The sequence below is a fragment of the Centroberyx gerrardi genome, chromosome 9 (genome assembly GCF_048128805.1).
Source record: "Centroberyx gerrardi isolate f3 chromosome 9, fCenGer3.hap1.cur.20231027, whole genome shotgun sequence".
NCBI classification, from domain to species: domain Eukaryota; kingdom Metazoa; phylum Chordata; class Actinopteri; order Beryciformes; family Berycidae; genus Centroberyx; species Centroberyx gerrardi.
In genome coordinates, this window is record NC_136005.1 from 11,665,930 (window position 1) to 11,686,050 (window position 20,121).

Sequence of the window (20,121 nt, forward strand, 5' to 3'; positions counted from 1 at the left end):
GTGTGTGTGTGTGTGGTGAACAAAGGAAACGCTGTGGACTAATATCTGTTTGTCACACTACTTCCTCAGTATTAGGAAAATATACATCATATGTTTACTGAGACGACGCAAGAGGTGACGCGCTGCGGCGACATTCCCATGGCTTCCTTTGCAGTGTTGTAGCAATAATCAATATTAATTAGGTGTGTAGATTCCTGCTCATTTATTTAGTTGTAATATCCTTTAATGCAGCAAGCGGCTAATTCGCAAAAGAAAATGATTGCTATTTAAAAGTAAAAATGCACAATTTTACAGACAATACAGCCTCGGAGACAAAAATGGCTTAAAAGTATTTAATATCTCCCCTTAATTTTAGGCAGCACTACAAAGACATTCAAATAATAGGACAGCAACGTTCACACTTCGTTTAACAATACAAAATTGATTGCAACATCCTTCTGAAATAAAACAAAACAATATGTCTATGGTGTTCTTAGTAAATGAAATCAACCTAAATCTGCACATTAATTCTCTCACATGAACCTTCAAGCCAAAGAGTTGTGCAATTCTCCTTTTCTCCGTCCTACATCTTCGTGAAGTAAGATCAGTAAAATATTGCATGACAGTAACAACTCATAAATGTTCCCCTTTCTGAATCTTCGGTCTTAATATGAAATCTCTAATACACAACACAACGCAGGCACAAGGAAGAAAGTCAAAAGACTAGTAACCCCTTGATCATTACAGTAGATATTCAGTCTTAACGTTTTTTCTGACTAAAACTTGTTTCCTCTGCTGACCAAACTCTGGAAGAAAAAGATTGCTAGGCATATTCAAATGATAAAATTATGGCTGCATACAGTAACATTGTCATTTCATAAGTGCTTCATTCCCTCAGCATGCTAGACTGTGCAACATAAGACTTCTCTCATGAGAGACATAACGTTACTCCCCAGTGTGACTTCCACAGAAAAAGCCTTTAAATTATTTGTATTTATTTATTATTTTATAGTGCAAATGAATCTTGCACAAAGCAGAGCTATCTTTGTAGGTTTCTGACAAACTTAAGGGCCTCTTTGAAGAGCAATTATTTTAGTGTATTGTTTTCAAGATGTGATGTAGGCCTTTGGATGGATCTTAAAACTCCTTTGTCTGTCTCCTTCCACTTTTCCAAAATGCATTAGAAGAAAACATCCACACAGCTTTAGAGGGGACTGGGGGGGCGGAGGGAGAGAGGGCATGAGGGTTTAAGGAAAGACTTGTTACGTACACCCGTTTCAATCAACAGCATCACACCATTTTTGTCATTATTAACGTGTCATTACCTGTATTTTAGGCACAATTAACAGCACAGTATGTAAATCCTTTACATGGTGAATCTTCTCTGAACTCCTAAACAGTTTCAAAGCCTCAACAAGTAAAATCCCATCATTTCTTTTCCAATAGACCTGGAAACACATTTTCACTGTACAATGTCACGCACACCCAAGTTAGTTCAGCGACTCCCGACTCGGAGTCAGATGGCAAAACTGAACTTGCTTAGGGAGCTGTAAGGATTCAAACTCTTCTTCACCGAGAAAAGCTGAAAATAAAGCTAAAAGGTGCTGATGATTAAACCGTACTGGAGGCTTCAATACCAGAATACCTCTAATACACAGAAAACAACGGCTAGGTGACAGTGGCCGGTACAATTATTGTGGATGAACGTGGGAGGTGGGGAGGGGCGGTCAGTAGTCAAGTGTGCAAGTACACTAGAAATGGAATGATGCAATCGTTAGCTCCCTCAGATCCTTTCCGAAACACAAACTTTCAGCCATTTTCCTTAGCACACTTTTAAGTACAGTACATCTGCAGTAAAATACTATATGGGAGAAGGAATTGCAGTACAGATTCTCAAACTTCAGTCCTCCCCCTCCCAACATTTCCTCCTCTCGCTTCAAGGGCAGACACGTAAAGAGTAAAGTCAGTTATATTCATATGTGTATAGCTGTGTGTTAAGATTATTTTCAAGATAAGAAAAGGTTAAAGTTGTGACATTCTACCAGTCTCTACACTAGCAAACGCGCTGCTCTGGAGGTCGGAGGTCAAGCGTCCTCTGCTTCCTCCTTCTTGTCTTTTTTACCCTCCCCCTCCCCTTCGCCCGTTTCGCTGACGTCCCGCCTCCGCTTGCGGTTGCGAGCGCTGGCCTTCGACGCCGGTAGAGACTCCATGCCCAGAACCTTGTGGATCTGACGGAATGCAAGCAGCCGCAAAGCATGCTGGAACCAGAGGAAACGGGAAAGGGACAAGTAGGTTAGCAGAATTTAAAACATCTTCAATAAACATAATTTGCTTGCAAAATAAGCGTTAATTGTGCATTCAGATGTGGGAACATACCTGTGCGCTGGCAGTAATGTCCTCTCTGGCTTGACCAGTCATGGTTTCCAACGCATCTGTTGGCTCTTTCTCACAGGGGTCCAACAAACCTGGTCCATCTGAGGAAAGAGGGGACAATAAATTATGAATATGACCATGACAGAAGAGATCAGGAAATCAAGATACAGGACATTAGCATATCCATTAAAGGTCTACTAAAACAATCCCCCTTCAAAAGCTCCATGTTCGACACAAGCTGATTTTATAGCACCAAGGGGGAAACAATGTAGATAGATAAGTGTGTGTAATTCATGACTGAATAATTTAGTGTTATTGTCATTAGCTGGAATCAACGGAGAGACTTTCTGATACAGTGAAATTATGTGTTTATTCCCATATTGTGTATTTGTATATATAGCTTTCCCTCATTTGTCTGACCTGGCAGCAGTATGCCTGTGGAGATGCACTCCAGGACGCGGCGCATGGCCTCTCCCGGGCTGAGCGGGCCTGTGGCGCTGCTGATGACCTTCTCTACCAGCAGCTCCATGGCCTGGAGGGGGAAACACATGGGAAGATACATTATATAGACACTGAAATGGAAGAAAGATGCCCAGATACTGGATTCATGCTCTTTTAGTGGCATCCTTCTCTCTTTTGGTGTGTTGCCTTTTGTATCAAGGTACAAAGGTCAGGTGTTGGTCAGGATATTGGATGTGCATACACTATATACTGACAACATGAGCTATAGTTTCTATGATATTTTGCATGTACTTAGACAGCAGAGAGAGACACAAAGGACAAGGGAGAGAGGGAATAATACGCAACATGGGCTTACGGTTAAAATCAAACTTACAACAATGCAAGCACACATGCCTCATCCTGCTGCACCATGTGTTAGTACACCAATGTTTTAAAACAATAAACTTATTAGGAATAGGTTTTGCTCACCAAAAAATAAAAAAATGAGTCAAAAAGTAAAAGGTAAGAAGTAGGAATAAAAAAACAGTAAAATTAGCGCAACAACTGGTAAAAAAAAACGGATTAAGAAATGGGTGAAATGCACGGACAGACAGGGGAAAAGATAGGTGAAGTCTGAGCCTCTTACCCAGCCGGGCATCTTGCCCCAGGTTGGCACCCGTTGGCAAAGGTCTCTCAGAACCCGAATGATGATCACACAAGACTGCAGCCCGTTGGCACGAGCCTACAGAAATACAAAAAATCATTAGTACTGCATTTGTTAAAGACAATGGCAGTTATTGCAGCTACACTAAATTTCTGACAATGTAATTAACTAACCCTCTCAAGCGTAAATGTCAGAGCAAATTACAACATTTTGGAAACTTAAATTCATCAGGCAGTATTTCAAAAAACAAGATTCTACCCTCAAAACTATTTTGTAAGCAGACATCACATAACGTTACTTTCATGCCAGTAATTATTTTGTAAGAGTGGGCATCATTTTAATCAAATGGTGGCCATCTCACTTTGGAATTAGACTCTTCACTTGTTTGTTTTCTTAATTCCACTTATTTCTTAACATCTGTTATCAAAGATAATAGACAGACTCGGGCTCATGCATGGTAAAAACTAATACACTGACTAAAATGGTGATATAGTCATGCAGGTTGTTGTGATACCTTTACCTGGAACCATTTGGCATGTCGGAGAGCAGCCAGGTATTCCAGGCATTTCTTCTTATTCAGGAGATCAGTAACGTCCTTCTCAGCCACACCTGATGGAGATAATATGAATTGGCTCAAGGCTTACTGTTTAATTAATGCAAGAGCCAAATGATCACTGTAATACACATTAGTCACATGGCTTGTTGTAACTGTTGCTGTACATTCACTGACCAGGGATGAGATTACTAAAACATTTCTAGCATGTGAATGATTTCTGGTCAAATCTCAAACTCTTTCCTTGGCTCCTTAAAAACTCTCCTTGGTTTTGTTTCAGTTTGTTTTGACAGAGAAATGATGAGGGGAAGATATCAGAAAACAAGGAAAGCATTTGACCATCAGCTTTGCATTAGGGGCCTGACCGATACAGGAGTTTTAGGTCGAAAAATGTATATGAAATACATCTGCCAATAATGATTTTTGGGCAGTAAACACCTGAAATACAGAAATCTCTCTGGAGAAAATCCCTCGAATTTGGGAGTGAGACAGGCTGATTCAATTTTGTCTGATTGTAAAGATTTACAGTTATTTAACATGAATCATCATGAATCATCACAGAACCTTATACACACACTGGACTTGCATGTCATTTGTTTTTTAAATAATTCAGTCCAAGGTTTAGTATAAATATAAAATTCAGCATATATGATTGTATTGGAATAAGTTTTGTTCCAATTTATTTGGTGCATTATCAGCCAAGTATATGCCTATAAATCTACTTACAGTGGATATCAAAAATCTACCCACAATTTTTTACACAATGTTTTATTGCATTGAAGCCTGAAATGAGAACCATTAAAGCAGGCTTTTTTGACTTTCATTTGTATATAGTTACCAGCAAAATAAAGCCAACTCATTTCTGACAATGTACTCAAATTGGAAAACTAAAAACATTTGGTTGTGCAACTGTGGACACACTTTAATTAGTATTTAGTAGAAACACCTTTTGCTTTTATAACAGCAGAAAGACTGTTTGGACAAGTCTCTACCAACTCTAATTTTAAATCCAGCACAGCTGGATTTAAAATTTGAGTTCAAGCTCACTGAAACTGTAACGGGACGTCCTATCCACACTCCTGTTTAGGCCGATCTACAGAGGTCCAGGCTCTGACTGGCCTGTTCTACAACACTGATATTCTTTTATTTCCCCCAGACATTCCTTGATTGATTTGGTTTGTTTCTCATCCATGTCATATTGAAAGATTAAATTCTTTACCTTGTTGTTTTGCAGAGGAAAGCAGATTTTCCCCCAAATATCTCCCCAAGTATCTGGGGATTTCTTTTAGATGGGTTAGCAGCTTTAAGGCAGGGTGACCCACCTCACCTATTCAATCGTAGGGGAATCTTTGGTGTGCACCCTCATGTTTCGTTTATTTTTAATACACTGTCAAAAAGGAGTAGCCTTTTGTTTTTACCTTGATTTTTCTGGTTACTATATGCAAGTGAAAAAAGTCCAATTCACCCTTTCAATTTCAAAAATTTGAAAGGGTGTGTCAACTTTTGATATCCAATGTATCTATGAAAGATCAATATCTCTGCACCTACTGTATTTATCGGTCTGGCCCTACTTTGCCTAGACAGTAATGGATTGCATTACTCTTCTGCCACAAAGTTTTAAGGAAACTCATCCCAAGCTGATAAAGGCACAAGAGGGGCGCCTCACTATTGACATGACATGACAACAACAAAAAGCAAAGCAATTTAAGTGAGGTCAAATTTGTGGAAAAAAAAAATGACAAAGCCAGGGATGAACTTATTATTGAGTACTGTAAATGATAGTATGCAAAGTTATGTTGGTTCAAAAGAAAACTTTCTGTGCCCGATTCAGACGTTAATGAAATAATCCATGAAAAAAATCCATGAAAATCTATCCTTGTTCATGACAAATTCACATTTTTACGAAATACGGTTATTGAACTGTCATGAGAAAATATTTCACAAGAAAAGCCTAGGGGCTTTCCACACTTCCATGTTCACTTGCACTGTAGCAACAACAGAGGATATTAGGTTTGTTACAGGGGAAATACATAAAAATCTGCCACTTTTTTGAAGTCTACACTACCATACCACTAAGAATCAAAACCCCAGGTTTATCACGCCTTTTAGAGTTGGGAGTATTGATTTAGGAACAGTTGTGCCCCTCTGATCTTAGTGAATAAGAGGGTCCTTGGCATTCCCACTCTGAAAAGCCTAATAAACATGGGCAACCTTGTTTATTTTAGTTTTACTATTCTTAGTGGTACGTATACAAGTGTGGTCTTCAGAAGAGCCATTGGGTTGCCTAGGTCTGCTGATACAGAATCGGGGGCACTGATCAACAAACCCAAACAAAATAGAGAAAGAAAGCGGCCACAGAAAACATTTCTACCATGTTTTCCAAATGGGAAAAATACATTAAAATGCTGACAGTTATTGGAGCAGGCGGGGGAGTGTTTGACAATGATCTTGAAAATTACCTGCACTGTTAAAAGGGGGGAAGTAATGATAATGGTTCCGCTGATCTCATGTTAACATTATTTCAATATTGATCATTGTGGGGGAATAGAATGACACTCCAACACCTTATCAATAATGATAATGCCATTTTGTGTTGCAGGGATGAGATATAAAGGGAGTGGGAAGTCGTTGGACCTCGGAATTCCCCTGTAGAAATTACGTAAAATGCAACAAGAGAAGCAAAACTTACTTCAAATCTCAAAGCTATGAGTATTTCTATAAATAGTATCACTATTGAGGCATTCTCATCCCTGGGCATTATCTGAACACTGATCATCATCTCTGCCTGTTTTAAATCATAATTTTCCAAAGGTTTATCTGAGCACATGTTCATAAGATAAACACACACCCTACTGGCACAGAAAGGTCGGAGAGCCCGGCTTTTGATTCCCATGTTGTGGAAAAGAAATAAAGAGCTTGGGGACTAAGTGTAACTGCAAACAATGGGGAAAATGAAAACAGTGGGACAAATGAATGGGTGAGTCAAGTCTTTTAAAGGGGAGAGGGGTTAAAGAAAAAATAAGCATATAATTTTAGCTTGAACCATGATGCATGGGCTTGGTTACAAGTCCCATCTCTCATTTTGTGTAATTTAGGAGCTTTTCAGCCTAAAAGTTAGGCTGCTAATGGGTGGGTGGGTGGGGGGGGATATATAGTGTAATACACACAGTGCTAACATTTGGTTGTCTGGTACTGAAAGCTTTGGCTTCTCTAACCTTTCTCAGCCGCTTTTCCTCCTGCCTGCTTGTCCTTCTCAGCGGCAGGGTCCTCCCTCATCAGCGGCGAGGTGAGAGAAATGGTCACCTGCATTTTGGGCTCCTTGCTTGAAAATATCACGATGTTCGCCTCCTCAGGGTGAGCCTGCACCTCATACTGATCTTCAGAAAATGTCTGCCGGTTAAAAGGACACTTGGGATTACTCACTACAGAGGAGGAGGGGTGTGGGGGGGCTTTCTTTTAGCGAAAAACAAGCAGAGAGGGGCCTAGTTTGGCGGGGCGACAGGGTAAAACTACTGTTTTTAACCCCAGGTATGCAAATTGTTTCTCTAAAGACTGTTAGGATTGGTCCCCTTATTTTAAAAGGGTCAGCAACATTGAAAACAATATTTCTCAAGGTTTTGGTCACTAAGTATATCTTTTCTATAGAATGGACTACACAGTAAAATGTAAAAAAGGAAAAGGGGGCGGTTTAAAAGGTAATTCCCCAGTCTCACTCTGTAGGACTCAGGTGTCGTAACCAGGCAGTGAATCTAAAGATCAGTGAAAAGCATTTCTGATGAAATACTCATTACAGCTAGAGCAGGAGGGAGGAAGAGTAAGGAATTACAGCACATCACAAGCTTCAAGTCTTCATCGTGGTTTTATTTGGTACGGATCCTCTCTCTCGCACGTGGGCCTTAAAGGGGAATACCAGTCAATTTAAAAATTCACATGGGTTATTCCTTTAGCCTAGGGTAGTTCAATCATTTGTGAACATGGACAACTCTCTCCATAAGCCAACACTCAGATAAACAGCCTGTAAGTCCTCTAATAACAATCAATGGGAGACAGACTGAGTGGATTTATACAATGTTTGAGCATTTCCACCAAAATTAGCTTTACTATATAGTAGTGGTGTCAGTTCTGAACCAACAAACACATATATATATCTGCAGAATATTGACCTATCAGAGTCACCTGTTCCAGTCTCACTTGGTTCCCAGTGTAGAAGTATAATCACTTATCAGTATAATCACTGATAAATGAGTAGGACAAACTTCTCCCTTTGTTCTGGCTGTAGGGGAGAGTAGTGAGTGTTCACCAATGCAAATTGAACTGCTCTAGTGCATAGGGAAAACCTATCTGAATACTGAAATTAAATGGTATTCCCCTTCAAAAGGTTATGCGCTAGATGTTCTGATGAGAGTAAAGAATGAAGTGAGATTTTGTGGTATTCTCCGGTTTTGTGTCTTGGTTGCTAAAAAATGTAAGATCATATGATTACTACAGTATTACCATTACTAAACTGTGATATTCAAATGAGAAAGCAGTCCCTTCCTCCGTTTACTTCAGCTCTATATCAAAATTACTTACAGTGAAACCTTTGGTTCCCATTCTAGTGAATACATAACTTCAAATCTATTAGTCTTGAGCCCTTATGACACAACACCAGTCAAAAGGCAATAGCTGCAACTTGAAAAAAAAAATCTGTTAAGATTACTGTTGTTGATTCCAAATTCACCAAAATCCTTCCCTCTCTCAACCTCATGCACAGCACAGGGAATCCAAATACTTTCCTACATTAACAGTCTTTCAGTTGCTTGATCTGTGTCACTCAACTCTAGGTAAAGGACCGGTGAGGTTTCTTACCGCCAGTTCCTTGGGCAGCTGCTTGGCGATGTTCTTCAGTAAGGTGATGGTGGGTTTCTTGGCCGTCAGCAGGATGAGCTCAACATTTCTGTCCCCATGAAGCAGCAGGCCTTTGGCCAGGATTCCCACCCTCATCACCCCTTTCAGCAGCCGTCCTGGGTTCTCAGTACTGTCAGAGAGTAAGGAGGTCAGAGAGAGAGAAACAGGCAAAGATGAAGAGTTGTAGGGCTGGTTTAACAGACATTTTTTTTATTAAACAGTCTTGAGCTAAAACAAGAATCAAGAAAAATGCTTATCAAAAGTGCTTTTCGTCCTGAACTAGGCTTAATCCATGCCCTTAGAAAGTAGAAGATTCCTCTTCTTACGCTTTCTCCTCTCCATCCTCAGCAGTAGAGGTAGCAACAGCAGGCGCCTCCTTCTCCAGCAGGGAGTCTGACACCAGTTTGAGGGCTCGCTCCGAGTGAGAGACGATCCTCTGGACGGCCTGCAGCTCCTCCTCCACTGGGTAAATGGTGGAGTGCTTGGCCATGATGTGGCGGTCGTCGGGGGAGTCTGGCCGACGCACGCACGTCTTAAGGGAGAAGGGGTGAATAAAACTATCAATCACAAATCAATCACACTAAATCTCACTGAAAGCTAGTTTTATACAGGTTGGTTTTATTGCATTTCTGATTTATTCGATAGTGTACACTGGGGAGAGAGACATACGACAAAGTTTATGAGGTACTGTATATCTGGTGTATTTGAACCCATGTTGACATGATCACGAGGTGTGTGCCTAGGCCCGCTGAGTCACTCTTTTACTCATGCTGGACTACATTCAAATACTACAATACATCACAGCGATAGAAACACTCACCAGTAGAGGGGGTACAGGCATCCCAGGGCGGCTCATCAGCGGTGGAGGGGCCATCCTGCGCCTCTGCTCCCCCCAGTACATCTGTTCCTCCTCCATCCTCCTCCAGTACATGTCCTCCTCATATCGCCTGGAGGAGAGTGGGCAGAGATGTGTCAGTAGAGCCAAACTTTTTGAAAACACAATTTTTTATCTAATTCAATAAACGTAATTTATGTGCTCTGGGATTTTTCCATTGCAGGTATAAAAAATATACAATAATCTATACAAAAGAAATCAACGTCAACAAAAAGTGTATTCTTATATACCCTTGCACACATAATGGAATCATAATGCATAGGTACTGTGTATAGTACAGTACATTAGATGGGGGAAATAGAATATTTTCACTTGGACTGACATGTCTGGGGTTAAGAAAAGGAATCAGTAGAATCTGAGTCAATTACAGCTGCTTGATTGTAATCAAAATTCCTATTTCCTCTGAGACCAATATATGAGCTCTTTGGCAGCAGATGCCACATTTTAGCCCATCATAACCTGCCTTAAAAGTGTCGTCAAGAGAGACTGTTATATCAGTAACATATGATTAAAGCATAGGCCAGGTTTCTAGTACATTTCGCTGAACAGAGTGGAAACATATTTCAGTGGTCCCTAATCTGTACAGTTCTCATAATAAATCCTCCATATTTGACATGAAAAAACATCAACTACTCATATGAACTTCCTGTGTGAGATTGTTGAGATTATTTTGTTGAGATTTTATTCTGTAGAAGAGATCATGTGACTGACAAGCATCAGAGAAGGTCAAAAAAAAGAGGGGAAGACGTTGATAAAACTTAGGCAGGGAATTCCCTTAAGTAAGTAGGTCAGTCTAACAGCTAACCAACTTCAGAACTTCCCCTTTACCGATATTACCTTCAAGATGCCATCTTTCATGCCTTTCATTTTCTCTTTTTTCTGTGCCAACCAAGGAAATTTTGCAAACTGAACTTCAGACTGCAGAGCAGACGATAACATGAGAGCGAGCCTCGATCTCTGACTAACAGGTCATGATCTTTGGCCACATGTCTGACCTCATCTCCATGTGCCAGCGTTGCTCATCGTCTCTCTGTCTCTTCAGCACCGCCTTCTGCTTCTGCTTCCTCAGCTTGCCCTCCTGCAGCTTCCTGGCCCGGTTACTGGGCTTGATCTCCACAGGAAGTTCTGGGTTTACTTTTTTCTACAAAGGGAGCAAGAAGAGGACAGAATAATATTATAATATTGAAGGCAATTTAACTGGAGAGTTAACGCACATGTGATCCTGCTCTCCCTGACTGACAAAAGTCGAGAGAATAACAACATGTGCATATGCGGGGCTTGCACGCAGGCACGCACATACGCGTTATCATGCATTTAATAATCATAATTTTGTAATATGCAATATAATGACTCTAATTGCTAAGTACTGTAAAGCAAGACATAACAAGAACAATCAGCTGGAATAATTATCTATAATTGAAATAACTAAAAATAGCTATTAAGATGGGATCATTTCAACAGCAGGTCTGCCATCGTGTGGCCATACGTGTATAATAACTATATCATATTTGCAGTATAGATGACACTTTATTACCCAGTATGAGTGTAAAAAATGTATACTATATTATAGTAATTATAGAAAGATTAGATATAGAGTTATAATCCCCAGGGAGAAGTTAGGAAATTGCCAGAACAACTCATATTCACAATATAAAATGTGCCAGGTCCCTAAATCCAAAAAATGCCAATCAGATTAGAAATCACATTTGTGTAAAGTTAAAAGCATGTATTCTAACCCTGCCAATAAATGTTTTTCATTATGTCTCTTTGGGTGACTGGTCAGGTCTGGTTCAGCTCAGACCTTCTGCTGTATCTCTCCCAAGATGTCTTGCCAAGCGAAATCATTGTCTTACCTTGTACTGCAGTCTGTGCCTTCTTCCCTTCAGGTGCATGTCTTTAGCGTTGGGGTCATTGAAGCTGCATTCACAGAGTTTACAGTGGAAGCGAATCACCTTGCCGTCATCGTTACGGACCTGGGGAAAGATGGATAATTCAGCTGAAGACACAGTCATGCAGGAGGACCACCTCAACACAAATGATAATCCTATAGATCATTATATGAAGATAGCAGACAGATAACAGAAATCTTGTACATAAATATAGCATGTTATTACTGTTATTAGCATCATTATTATTACTTTCGATCATAATTATTACCTTCAACACTGAGATCATTATCGTTATCATCATTTCTCGCCTACCTCCTCCACATAGTCATGTCCCACCGGCTGGACGTCTCCCTGACTCCCTCTGTCACCATCCTCATCGTCACTCAGAGGATCCATCTTCTGCATTGTCTGCTGCTTGGGCTCCTCTGCCTTGGCTGCTGCTGCCACCACCACCGCTGCTGCTGCAGCTGGAGCGCTGGCTGGCTTATTGGCTGTGAGGCAGGCAAGATGTCACAGTTTAAAGAGTTCATGTCTAAAACGCTGTATGTCCATTTTGGGGGAAAACAAATATCTAACTTTAAGTTTATGATTCAATATTGAAGAGTTCAATTTGGGAAAAAAATCATCATCCAAGTCTTAAAAATATAGAAGTTCCAGATTGTAAAAGCTTTCTATCAACCAAGTAATTAAGTTAACCAACAATTCTACCATGATTTGTTTAAAATTTGTGACAGTGTTCATTTTATAAGAGTAGTCATCAAAAATGTCTCGTTTTGGAGTGAAACTCTTCATGATCAAAAAGGTATAATTTTGACACTAATAGAGATATATACTGTATATCCTTGGAACTGAGTGACATTTAGTTTGGATATGGCTCTAGTTAATATACATGAGACAGACTATTGTTTGATAATCTCTATGTCTGGAAATATGTAATGCTGAAGTTTAAACATTCAAATTTTACACATGTAGCCAAAATATTATCCACATAACATATCCAATAACTTACAAATGACAGTTATTTTGGGAGGAACTGGTTTCTTGACTGGCGCTGCTGTTTTAGCAGCAGTGTTTACGACCACTGGTTTGGGTGCTGCAGTGGGAGTCGTTGGCGCAGCAACAGAAGCTGCTGAAGTGGTTGAGACCGAAGAAGGAGCGGAGGCCGAGACAGGAGGTTTCCCAGCTGTTGAGGTTGTATAAACTGGAGCGGTGTTCACCAAGACGGGCTCAGTTGAAGGTATGGGTTTGCCCAGCTTGGTGTGGAGTTTCACCACCTTTGACAAAGAGTTTGACAAAGAGAGACGGAGAAAGATACAACCATGTAAGGCCGCTGACACTTAATCCCATCCCAGATCCCAGAGGGAGGTTTCATGTCAAGACTTGGCAGCTTTGAGGGAACATCACATGGGTACACCACACTAATATCCAGAATGATTTCATGCACGTTATCTAAATATTTTCTACAGCTGCCTCCTATCCTTATAGACTACATTTTCTTAAATACCAGAAGTTACTGAGAGACTAAAGCATCACAGCTGTGCTGACCTTCTGGTGCTTGGCCCCACGGATATGGGCGGCGTAGGCGTCAACCCCAGTGCAGGAGACGTCACACAACTCGCAGCGTAACTGGGTTTGGACCCCCCGGGGCCCGTTGCTGGCCCCTGTCTGCCCCCCAGACTTCAGCGCTGCCTCCTTTTTCTTGTGCTTCTGGCCTTCTAGATGCTCCCGGTATGTCTGATGAAATAAATAAAACCAGTTAGTAAGGTGGAACATCCAAATATGAAATGCACATAGGGAAATAGGAATATCTGTTACATCTATTACTGTAACTTAATCTTCGCAATCTTGTTGATGAAATATGCTCAGTATGATCATTTTAGACAACCACTATTACGAAAATTATTATTTTACTATTACGAAATTACCAACCAGCCAGTGAACTACTCTCAATGTTTTCATACACACACACACACACACACACACACACACACACACATACACACACACTATATGCTCTGGTCTGATATATCTTAATATTGTAATGTGTTTGTTCTCATTTGTTTTTATTTGTATTTGGTTGTGTCCTTTGTTGCTCTGTAAGGCTCAATGCGATGAAGCTGTTACATTAAAAGCCCTTTATAAATGAAATCACTCTGACTTAACCATCTGTCATTGTAAATCCCTACCTGAGGGCCAGCACAGCTGATCTTGCAAATGTCACAGTAATGGAGCTGGGGCTGCTTGGGAGGCCCTTTGGGCTTCTGCAGCTTGTTCTGGTGAAACATGGGCTTTTTGTAGGCATTTCCAGCTGGAGCTGTCACCATGTTGCTGCCCGAGTTGCTCCAGGAGGAGCTCGTCAGCTGCTTCGGGGGCGGCTGGATGGGGGGCTGGGGCTGCTGGGGCTGCTGGGGTGGAGGCTGGGGCTGGGCGAGAGTCTGCTGAGCTGGCTGGTAGTAGGAGGGGGTGGAGGTGGAGGTGTAGCCACTCGAGTCGTAACTGGAGTAGCTGATGCCTGAGGGTGAGAGAGGACAGTAGAGAGAGGAGCGGGCAGAGGAGAGAGTCATTAGAGAGATGGCAGCACAGAAGATATGGGTCAAAAATGAACACACTGTAAAAACCGACATGCTGGCAATATGCAAGCTGCACTTGAATTTCACCAGGGTTGATACAGTCTAAATATAGACCAAAGACGATGAAGGCAAACCCCAAGTCAGATGCAATCATCAAGCACTGAAGATGGGATTTGACAGGTGTCAGAAATTTAATAGAAGCTCTAACTTTTAATTATCAAGTTAGCAATGTCTTACTGTGTACATCTGTCGCAGCCACTCAGAATCTGCTCATGTCTTTGATCAACTCTCCTGACTCACTTGTTTCTCTTTCAGACTTGGACCATTTCTTAGTCAACTAAATATCTGTGACGGGAGGTGGACATGATGATTTACCCACACTCATCTCCTTTCCTCTATCACCCAAACCAGGTTTTCTATGTAGGCACTCACTCTAGTTGAATAGTACAAAGGACAGTTACATCACATCCCCTGTACCGGGAAAAAAGACATGGGAAATTCTCTGTTCTTACTGCTTTTTGACCGATATAATAAGGGCTTTATTGTAGTTGGACCAAAAAGGGCTTCGAAAAACCTAACCCCCCCCTCTCTCTCTCTCTCTTACCCGAGTAAGAGGTCGCTGAAGCCGTGGAGCTGAAGGTGGAGCCGGGCGTGTAGGAGGAAATGGGCGTGGGAGGCTGCTGAACGCTGGTGGACACTGGGTAGATGTTGTAGCTGGTCGACACAGAGCTGGAGGGGGCCAGGGGTTTCAGGGCCGTTACCTGCCTCTGGGGAGGAGGGGGCTGGCTGTACACCGTGGAGGGAGCGGGACTGTAAGCACTCTTCACACCTACTGCTAGAGCAAGGGAGGGAGAGAAGAGAAGACAAAGAGGATGGAGAGGAGAGAGGGGAGAAGAGGAGGGAGGGGGAGGGAGAGAGAGAGAGAAAGAAAGAGAGAGATATTTGATTTCCTGCACTGCATCCTCTGGGACTGCCGGTCAGAGAACTATTGGCAAGGCAGGCAAGATATCTAATCCTCATTACACTAGCATTTGAACACCAGACACATTCCTTTTATATCACATTACCCTTCAAAAAGTGCAAGGTAAATAATACGAAGACTGTAGTGACTAATGAACGGCAAATCCTCAGCAAGCCAACTGAGAGAGAGGTGTGTGTGTGTGTGTAACTATTCTGAGTTCTAAACTGTAATTAGAACTGAAATACTAGTTACATGAAACACAATATTCAGAGAGCAGTGATGGACAGTTTGGACGCAACATGAGAATAAAAATAAATTGACTCACCAGTTTGGTAGTAATTCTCTGTGGGTGTCCTCTGAGCTGGGGCTATACTGGTCTGGTAGTACTGTTTATTGTCATAGGTAGTGACTGCGGGGGGACGCCCATAACTGTAGCTGTCCTGTTAGTGTTTACAAGAGCTCGTTTAATCAAGTGCTTTACCATTATGTGGGATATCTATGCATGATAGAACTATAATACAGTGATGTCAAAAAAATAATACAAGCAGCAAATAAAATATAATTGCAGCAAGGGTCAATATTTCTTGTTTAATCACTGAACAAATGCACTAATATCATAAAAGCATTGATTTAAATAATGCTGCAATAGCCCAAAAAATGGCATTATGTAACATCAAACGTGATCATAAAGGAAAGCGAAATGAGACTGACCGTGTCTGAGTATACCTGGTACGTCTGTGGGGTGGTGGTGGGCTGTGGGGGGGCGGGGGGGTCTGGCTGCCTGTAGCCATAGTCTGGGGGCGCCTGGTGGCTCTGGTAGGCCGGGTAAGGGGCCGAGACCACAGGCCGGGCCGCCTGGACTGGGGCTGGAGAGTAGGATGCGGTCACAGCATGAGCCACAGCTGGAGCCTGCTGGACGCTGTAACTGGCTGTGGAGGGGTGGGAGTAGGCCGGGGGAGGCTGGGTACTGAAGGGGGAGCGGGGAGGAGCAAGAAGGAAAACTTTGAATTAGCTCAAAGAGGACAACTTAACAAACTAAATTGAACTTTAGACGCCATCCAGTTGAGAAAAGCTTTATTTGGAAATGAGCTATAGAATGAGAATGTGTTCCATTTTTATTTGAAAATCGAAGACGTTATTCACAGCAGAAACTACTGTACTACAGGATCCATCTATGACTATTGCTTTAAACTTTAGAACACGTGATCTATCTGCTATACTGTTGTTTGCTTTTTGTGATAAGCGCAGGCAAGGCAAAAGGCAATCCATGATCAAGTTACTTGTGTCATTAGTAGACTTTGATAGAAGAAACTATTAGAAGAAACTGCCAGCTATAGGCCTAATAAAAAACACCACTAGTACAATGTATCACCCAAAATGTAAGCTTGTGCAGTGACGTAAGAATGCAACATGCACGTATACACTGGCCTAGTTCCTAATAAAACTCTTTATTTTCAGCAGGATACACAGCAATGCCAAAAGGACAACCTTGTGAATGTGCAGAAGCCAAATCATTAGCATTCTTTGGGATGCTGACAGCTAGCAGTCACTGGCAATGGCATCCTGTAATTGATGCTGTCAGCATCTTTGTCCAGCTTTTAGTGTCAGGATGGACAAGAACAGGAGAGGAGAGGGCTAAAATCAAACGGCAGATGCATGAATTCCCCAAAACAGGGAAAGCACGCACTGCATCAACGTGCAAACAGGGTTGTCATTATACTAATTTATCTTACGAGGAAATACTGGACCCAGTGCCAATACCAAGCAGTGGCACAATAAAAAGTATATAGAAAACTGCTTGCTGACTATAATGTAAATAAGCAGGTAAACAGACACAGCCTACAAAGTCTATTATCAGACTGTTTTGGCATTAAATCCTTCAAATTTTGGCCATCTGTTTTCAAAATGCTACAAGAACAACCCGGTGCCTGTATGGAGAATAAACTGATGATACTTCTCTATCTTAAACATCACAGGTATTGTAAAGATCTGGTAGTACAATCAATGCAATTACCATGCAACCATATGGACAAGTTCCTACATCCTGAGATCTTATGTTCAATCAAGAAGCAGGACTGAACCTTTAAGATTAGACTTCAAATAAGAAGTCACGAGTAGAGACTTCAGAGCTTGCACTGAGGGATACATGTAGTTTGCACAAGGAGAGGCAGAGCAGGAAACTTTTTCAGTTCACTGGCCACAGTGAATTCCAAAATTCACCAGCTACTTCCACCATTTCATCAGCTAGCCGGATTTGTTTAACAGAACAGGGCATCTGAACTGTGACTGGTCACCTGCCAAAGTCAGTGGTAGACTGACACAGACAAACTCACCAGCCACAACCTAAGTTTACTAGGATTTGGCTGGTGTGTCTGGTGTTAATTTTCCACGTATTCCAAGTTTTTCTATGTAGTTGCATATTGTTGGTAAACAAATACGACCAATGCACAGTTTGTATGGCACAGGACCTTCAGCAAAGCCCGACCAGGGTTAGTTAATGTTAGCTCTCCTAAATCCTGAATGTTGGCCGGAGTCTCACCCGTCACACCAGCGGCCAGCTCGAGTGTAATAGCTAGCTGGCTAACGTTTGCCTAGATAACGTCTGTCATCTTATTTGCCTTCAAAATATAGCTGGCCGTACTGAAACAACAGTAGCTGCTCTCCAAACGAAAGGGACCGTTTTGAGGTTCAGGTAACGTCAAGCCTGTCGGCAAGCGCTGGCCTGCAAACCTGGCTAGCTAACGTAACTAGCCGGTCTAGCTAGCTAACTAGCTTATCCATTGCACGGCCACGCAGTGAAATCCCACCAATGACTGCGCTTTTGCTCATATACACTCCATAACAACGGCGGCTATAAATATGAAACACGAAGCATGTTGACACAAAGCTGCATCAACTGAATTACCTGTATTGCGGACCGGCACCATGTGTGAAGCCATAATAATTGCTTGCAGCCATCTTGGCATCTCCAGTACAGTACAGTACGGACAGACAGCCGCAAAAACCCTGTAGTTGACTGACAAGATAGTTCACTCCCTATTGGAGCCATGGAAACCCTCATCGCCCAGACCGGAATCGCGTAGGGACGGGAAATCATTCCGCATGTGCGTACAGATATCTAAAATTAGAATATTAAAGAATAGAAAAATAGCCAGGTAATCCATTCATCAATAATTTATCCATTTGCCTTTATCAAAATGTATTCTTCACATCAGGCATCAATATACTACGCATGAGCGAAACAGAGGCACATGCTAAATATATATTTTTTGCTTCATAAAGACATGTTACGGTCTCACAGCGCTATCAGTAGCTTTCTAAGGCCTTGTACACTGCGCTATTTCACTAAATAAAACAAAAACAATATTGGATCAAATATGTGACATCTAACGGGATGTAAGCGAAGACGGAAGTAGGCATCAGTTATACCTCTCGCTTCGTATGTATACTCTCTTGCAGTATCCGCTGAATGTCACGTGTGTCCGTCAGTCACGCTTGCACTAATATTAACTCTACCGGTGCCGACACAATACAATGTGAACCCATCAGTGAATCAGTGGTTGAAAATATGCTGAACAGCTCATCACATTCAGGTGCTGTGTGAGTGAGATATTAAACTGCATGGCAATCGTAGTTTTCCAAGTAGCTAATTAAAATAACAATGCTTTGACCTTGGATTTTCTGAGTCCTAACACTTGTCCCCACAGCATCACCGCAGCAACAGCAGCAGCACAAAATGTACTTAGCTGAGGTAAGAGAGAAAAATGACACTAAAGAATTTCAGAAGGATGTTATAAATATACATATAAATATACAATTTACAATATTTCAAATACCACAGTAAAACATTAAACTATATATAATATTCCTTAGGACTATTGCAGGAATATTACAGTGATACCATAAGTACACAGACACACGACAAGTCCATAGGACCATATTGTAGTGAGTTTTTGTTATGGGAAACATCATATCTGATGTAAGGGCTAAATGGTTGCATGGTCTTTGAGTAACAGGGTGATGACTTAAGACAATTTCCTCTATAATGTGTCCTGCTGGCTCACACAGTGGTCACATACACGCGCACGCACACACACAGTCCTCTTGCAGTTGGGCAGAAAACAGAAGAGACAGGAGTGGAACAGGGTGGAGCATAATGTGTGGTGAAAACTGCATGAGGGTGATATGATTGGTTGGGTGGAAGTGAAGTGAGGGACTGAATAATTAATCGTGTGTGTGTGTGTGTGTGTGTGCATGTGTGCGTGCCTGAGAGAAGACAGTGAGAATTGGGGTGTAGTGAGTGTGAAAGGGATTGGGGTGAGGAGAGAGAGAGAGAAAGAGAGAGGGAGAACCTGAGGATGGAGAGAGAGATGCTGTTGCCAGGGAACAGTGGCCACATAGAGGACCATTGACAACAGCAGCATCATCTAATGGAGTAAAGGGATACAGAGACTGGCTCATTTTTTTACAGGTTGCTTTAGGGAAAAAAAATAAAGGAGGGAATCACATGACCTGCTTAATATAAATGATTTATTTATTGGACTGGAGGGATTTGAACACAGGCGGAATACAAAGGAGAATTTAAATTGATTGTTGGGGAGAGGAAAAAGATATTCTCCAAAGGGATTTGGAGCCACAAGCAGAGAGAGAGAGAGAGATCATGATGCCAGAGCAGATGTATTCCCATTAAAGGAATTGTGTGTGCTGGTGGTGTGGAAGTCTGAGCTGAGAGGCAGCCTGTCGGCCAGTCTTTCACTCTCTCCTTCCCAAACAAAGGTGGCGAGAGGCGGAGGAGAGGAGGGGGAGAGCAGCACAGACAGAGGTGCCCCCTGTCTGGAGACACCTGCTGCTGGCTAGTGGCTGACATTGAAGACACTGTGTATGACTGTGTCTGTATGTGTGTGTGTGC

General features: G+C 41.8%; 1 protein-coding gene across 4 annotated transcripts; it reads right to left on the reverse strand.

Moving 5' to 3' along the window:
- Window positions 1–323: 323 nt before the first annotated feature.
- On the reverse strand, window positions 324–18,170 carry zfr2 (zinc finger RNA binding protein 2). Of its 4 annotated transcripts, none has more exons than XM_071921777.2 (19): window positions 18,118–18,170; window positions 15,924–16,179; window positions 15,538–15,652; window positions 14,856–15,083; window positions 13,868–14,193; window positions 13,227–13,415; window positions 12,691–12,955; window positions 11,994–12,172; window positions 11,646–11,765; window positions 10,788–10,933; window positions 9,718–9,844; window positions 9,224–9,429; window positions 8,859–9,027; window positions 7,226–7,400; window positions 3,978–4,066; window positions 3,440–3,535; window positions 2,773–2,884; window positions 2,356–2,453; window positions 324–2,237 (listed from the first exon to the last, which is right to left on the reverse strand). In XM_071921777.2, exons 1-19 carry the CDS (start codon window positions 18,168–18,170, stop codon window positions 2,064–2,066), a joined length of 3,123 nt encoding a protein of 1,040 aa, XP_071777878.2. In that variant the 3' UTR covers window positions 324–2,063. The 4 variants fall into 4 exon arrangements, with proteins under 4 accessions (XP_071777878.2, XP_071777876.2, XP_071777877.2 ...); XM_071921775.2 differs by having other exon boundaries at window positions 3,972–4,066; XM_071921776.2 differs by having other exon boundaries at window positions 14,856–15,086.
- Window positions 18,171–20,121: the final 1,951 nt, after the last annotated feature.

Excerpts from the sequence above, each read along its gene's own strand:
- zfr2 (XM_071921774.2), bottom strand. The coding sequence starts at position 18,170 with ATGGCTGCAAGCAATTATTATGGCTTCACACATGGTGCCGGTCCGCAA. Across the intron at positions 14,194-14,855 it reads TTCAGCGACCTCTTACTCGG|GCATCAGCTACTCCAGTTAC; the intron begins GTAAGAGAGAGA and ends TCTCACCCTCAG. Across the intron at positions 9,845-10,787 it reads CGCTGGCACATGGAGATGAG|GCGATATGAGGAGGACATGT; the intron begins GTCAGACATGTG and ends ACTCTCCTCCAG.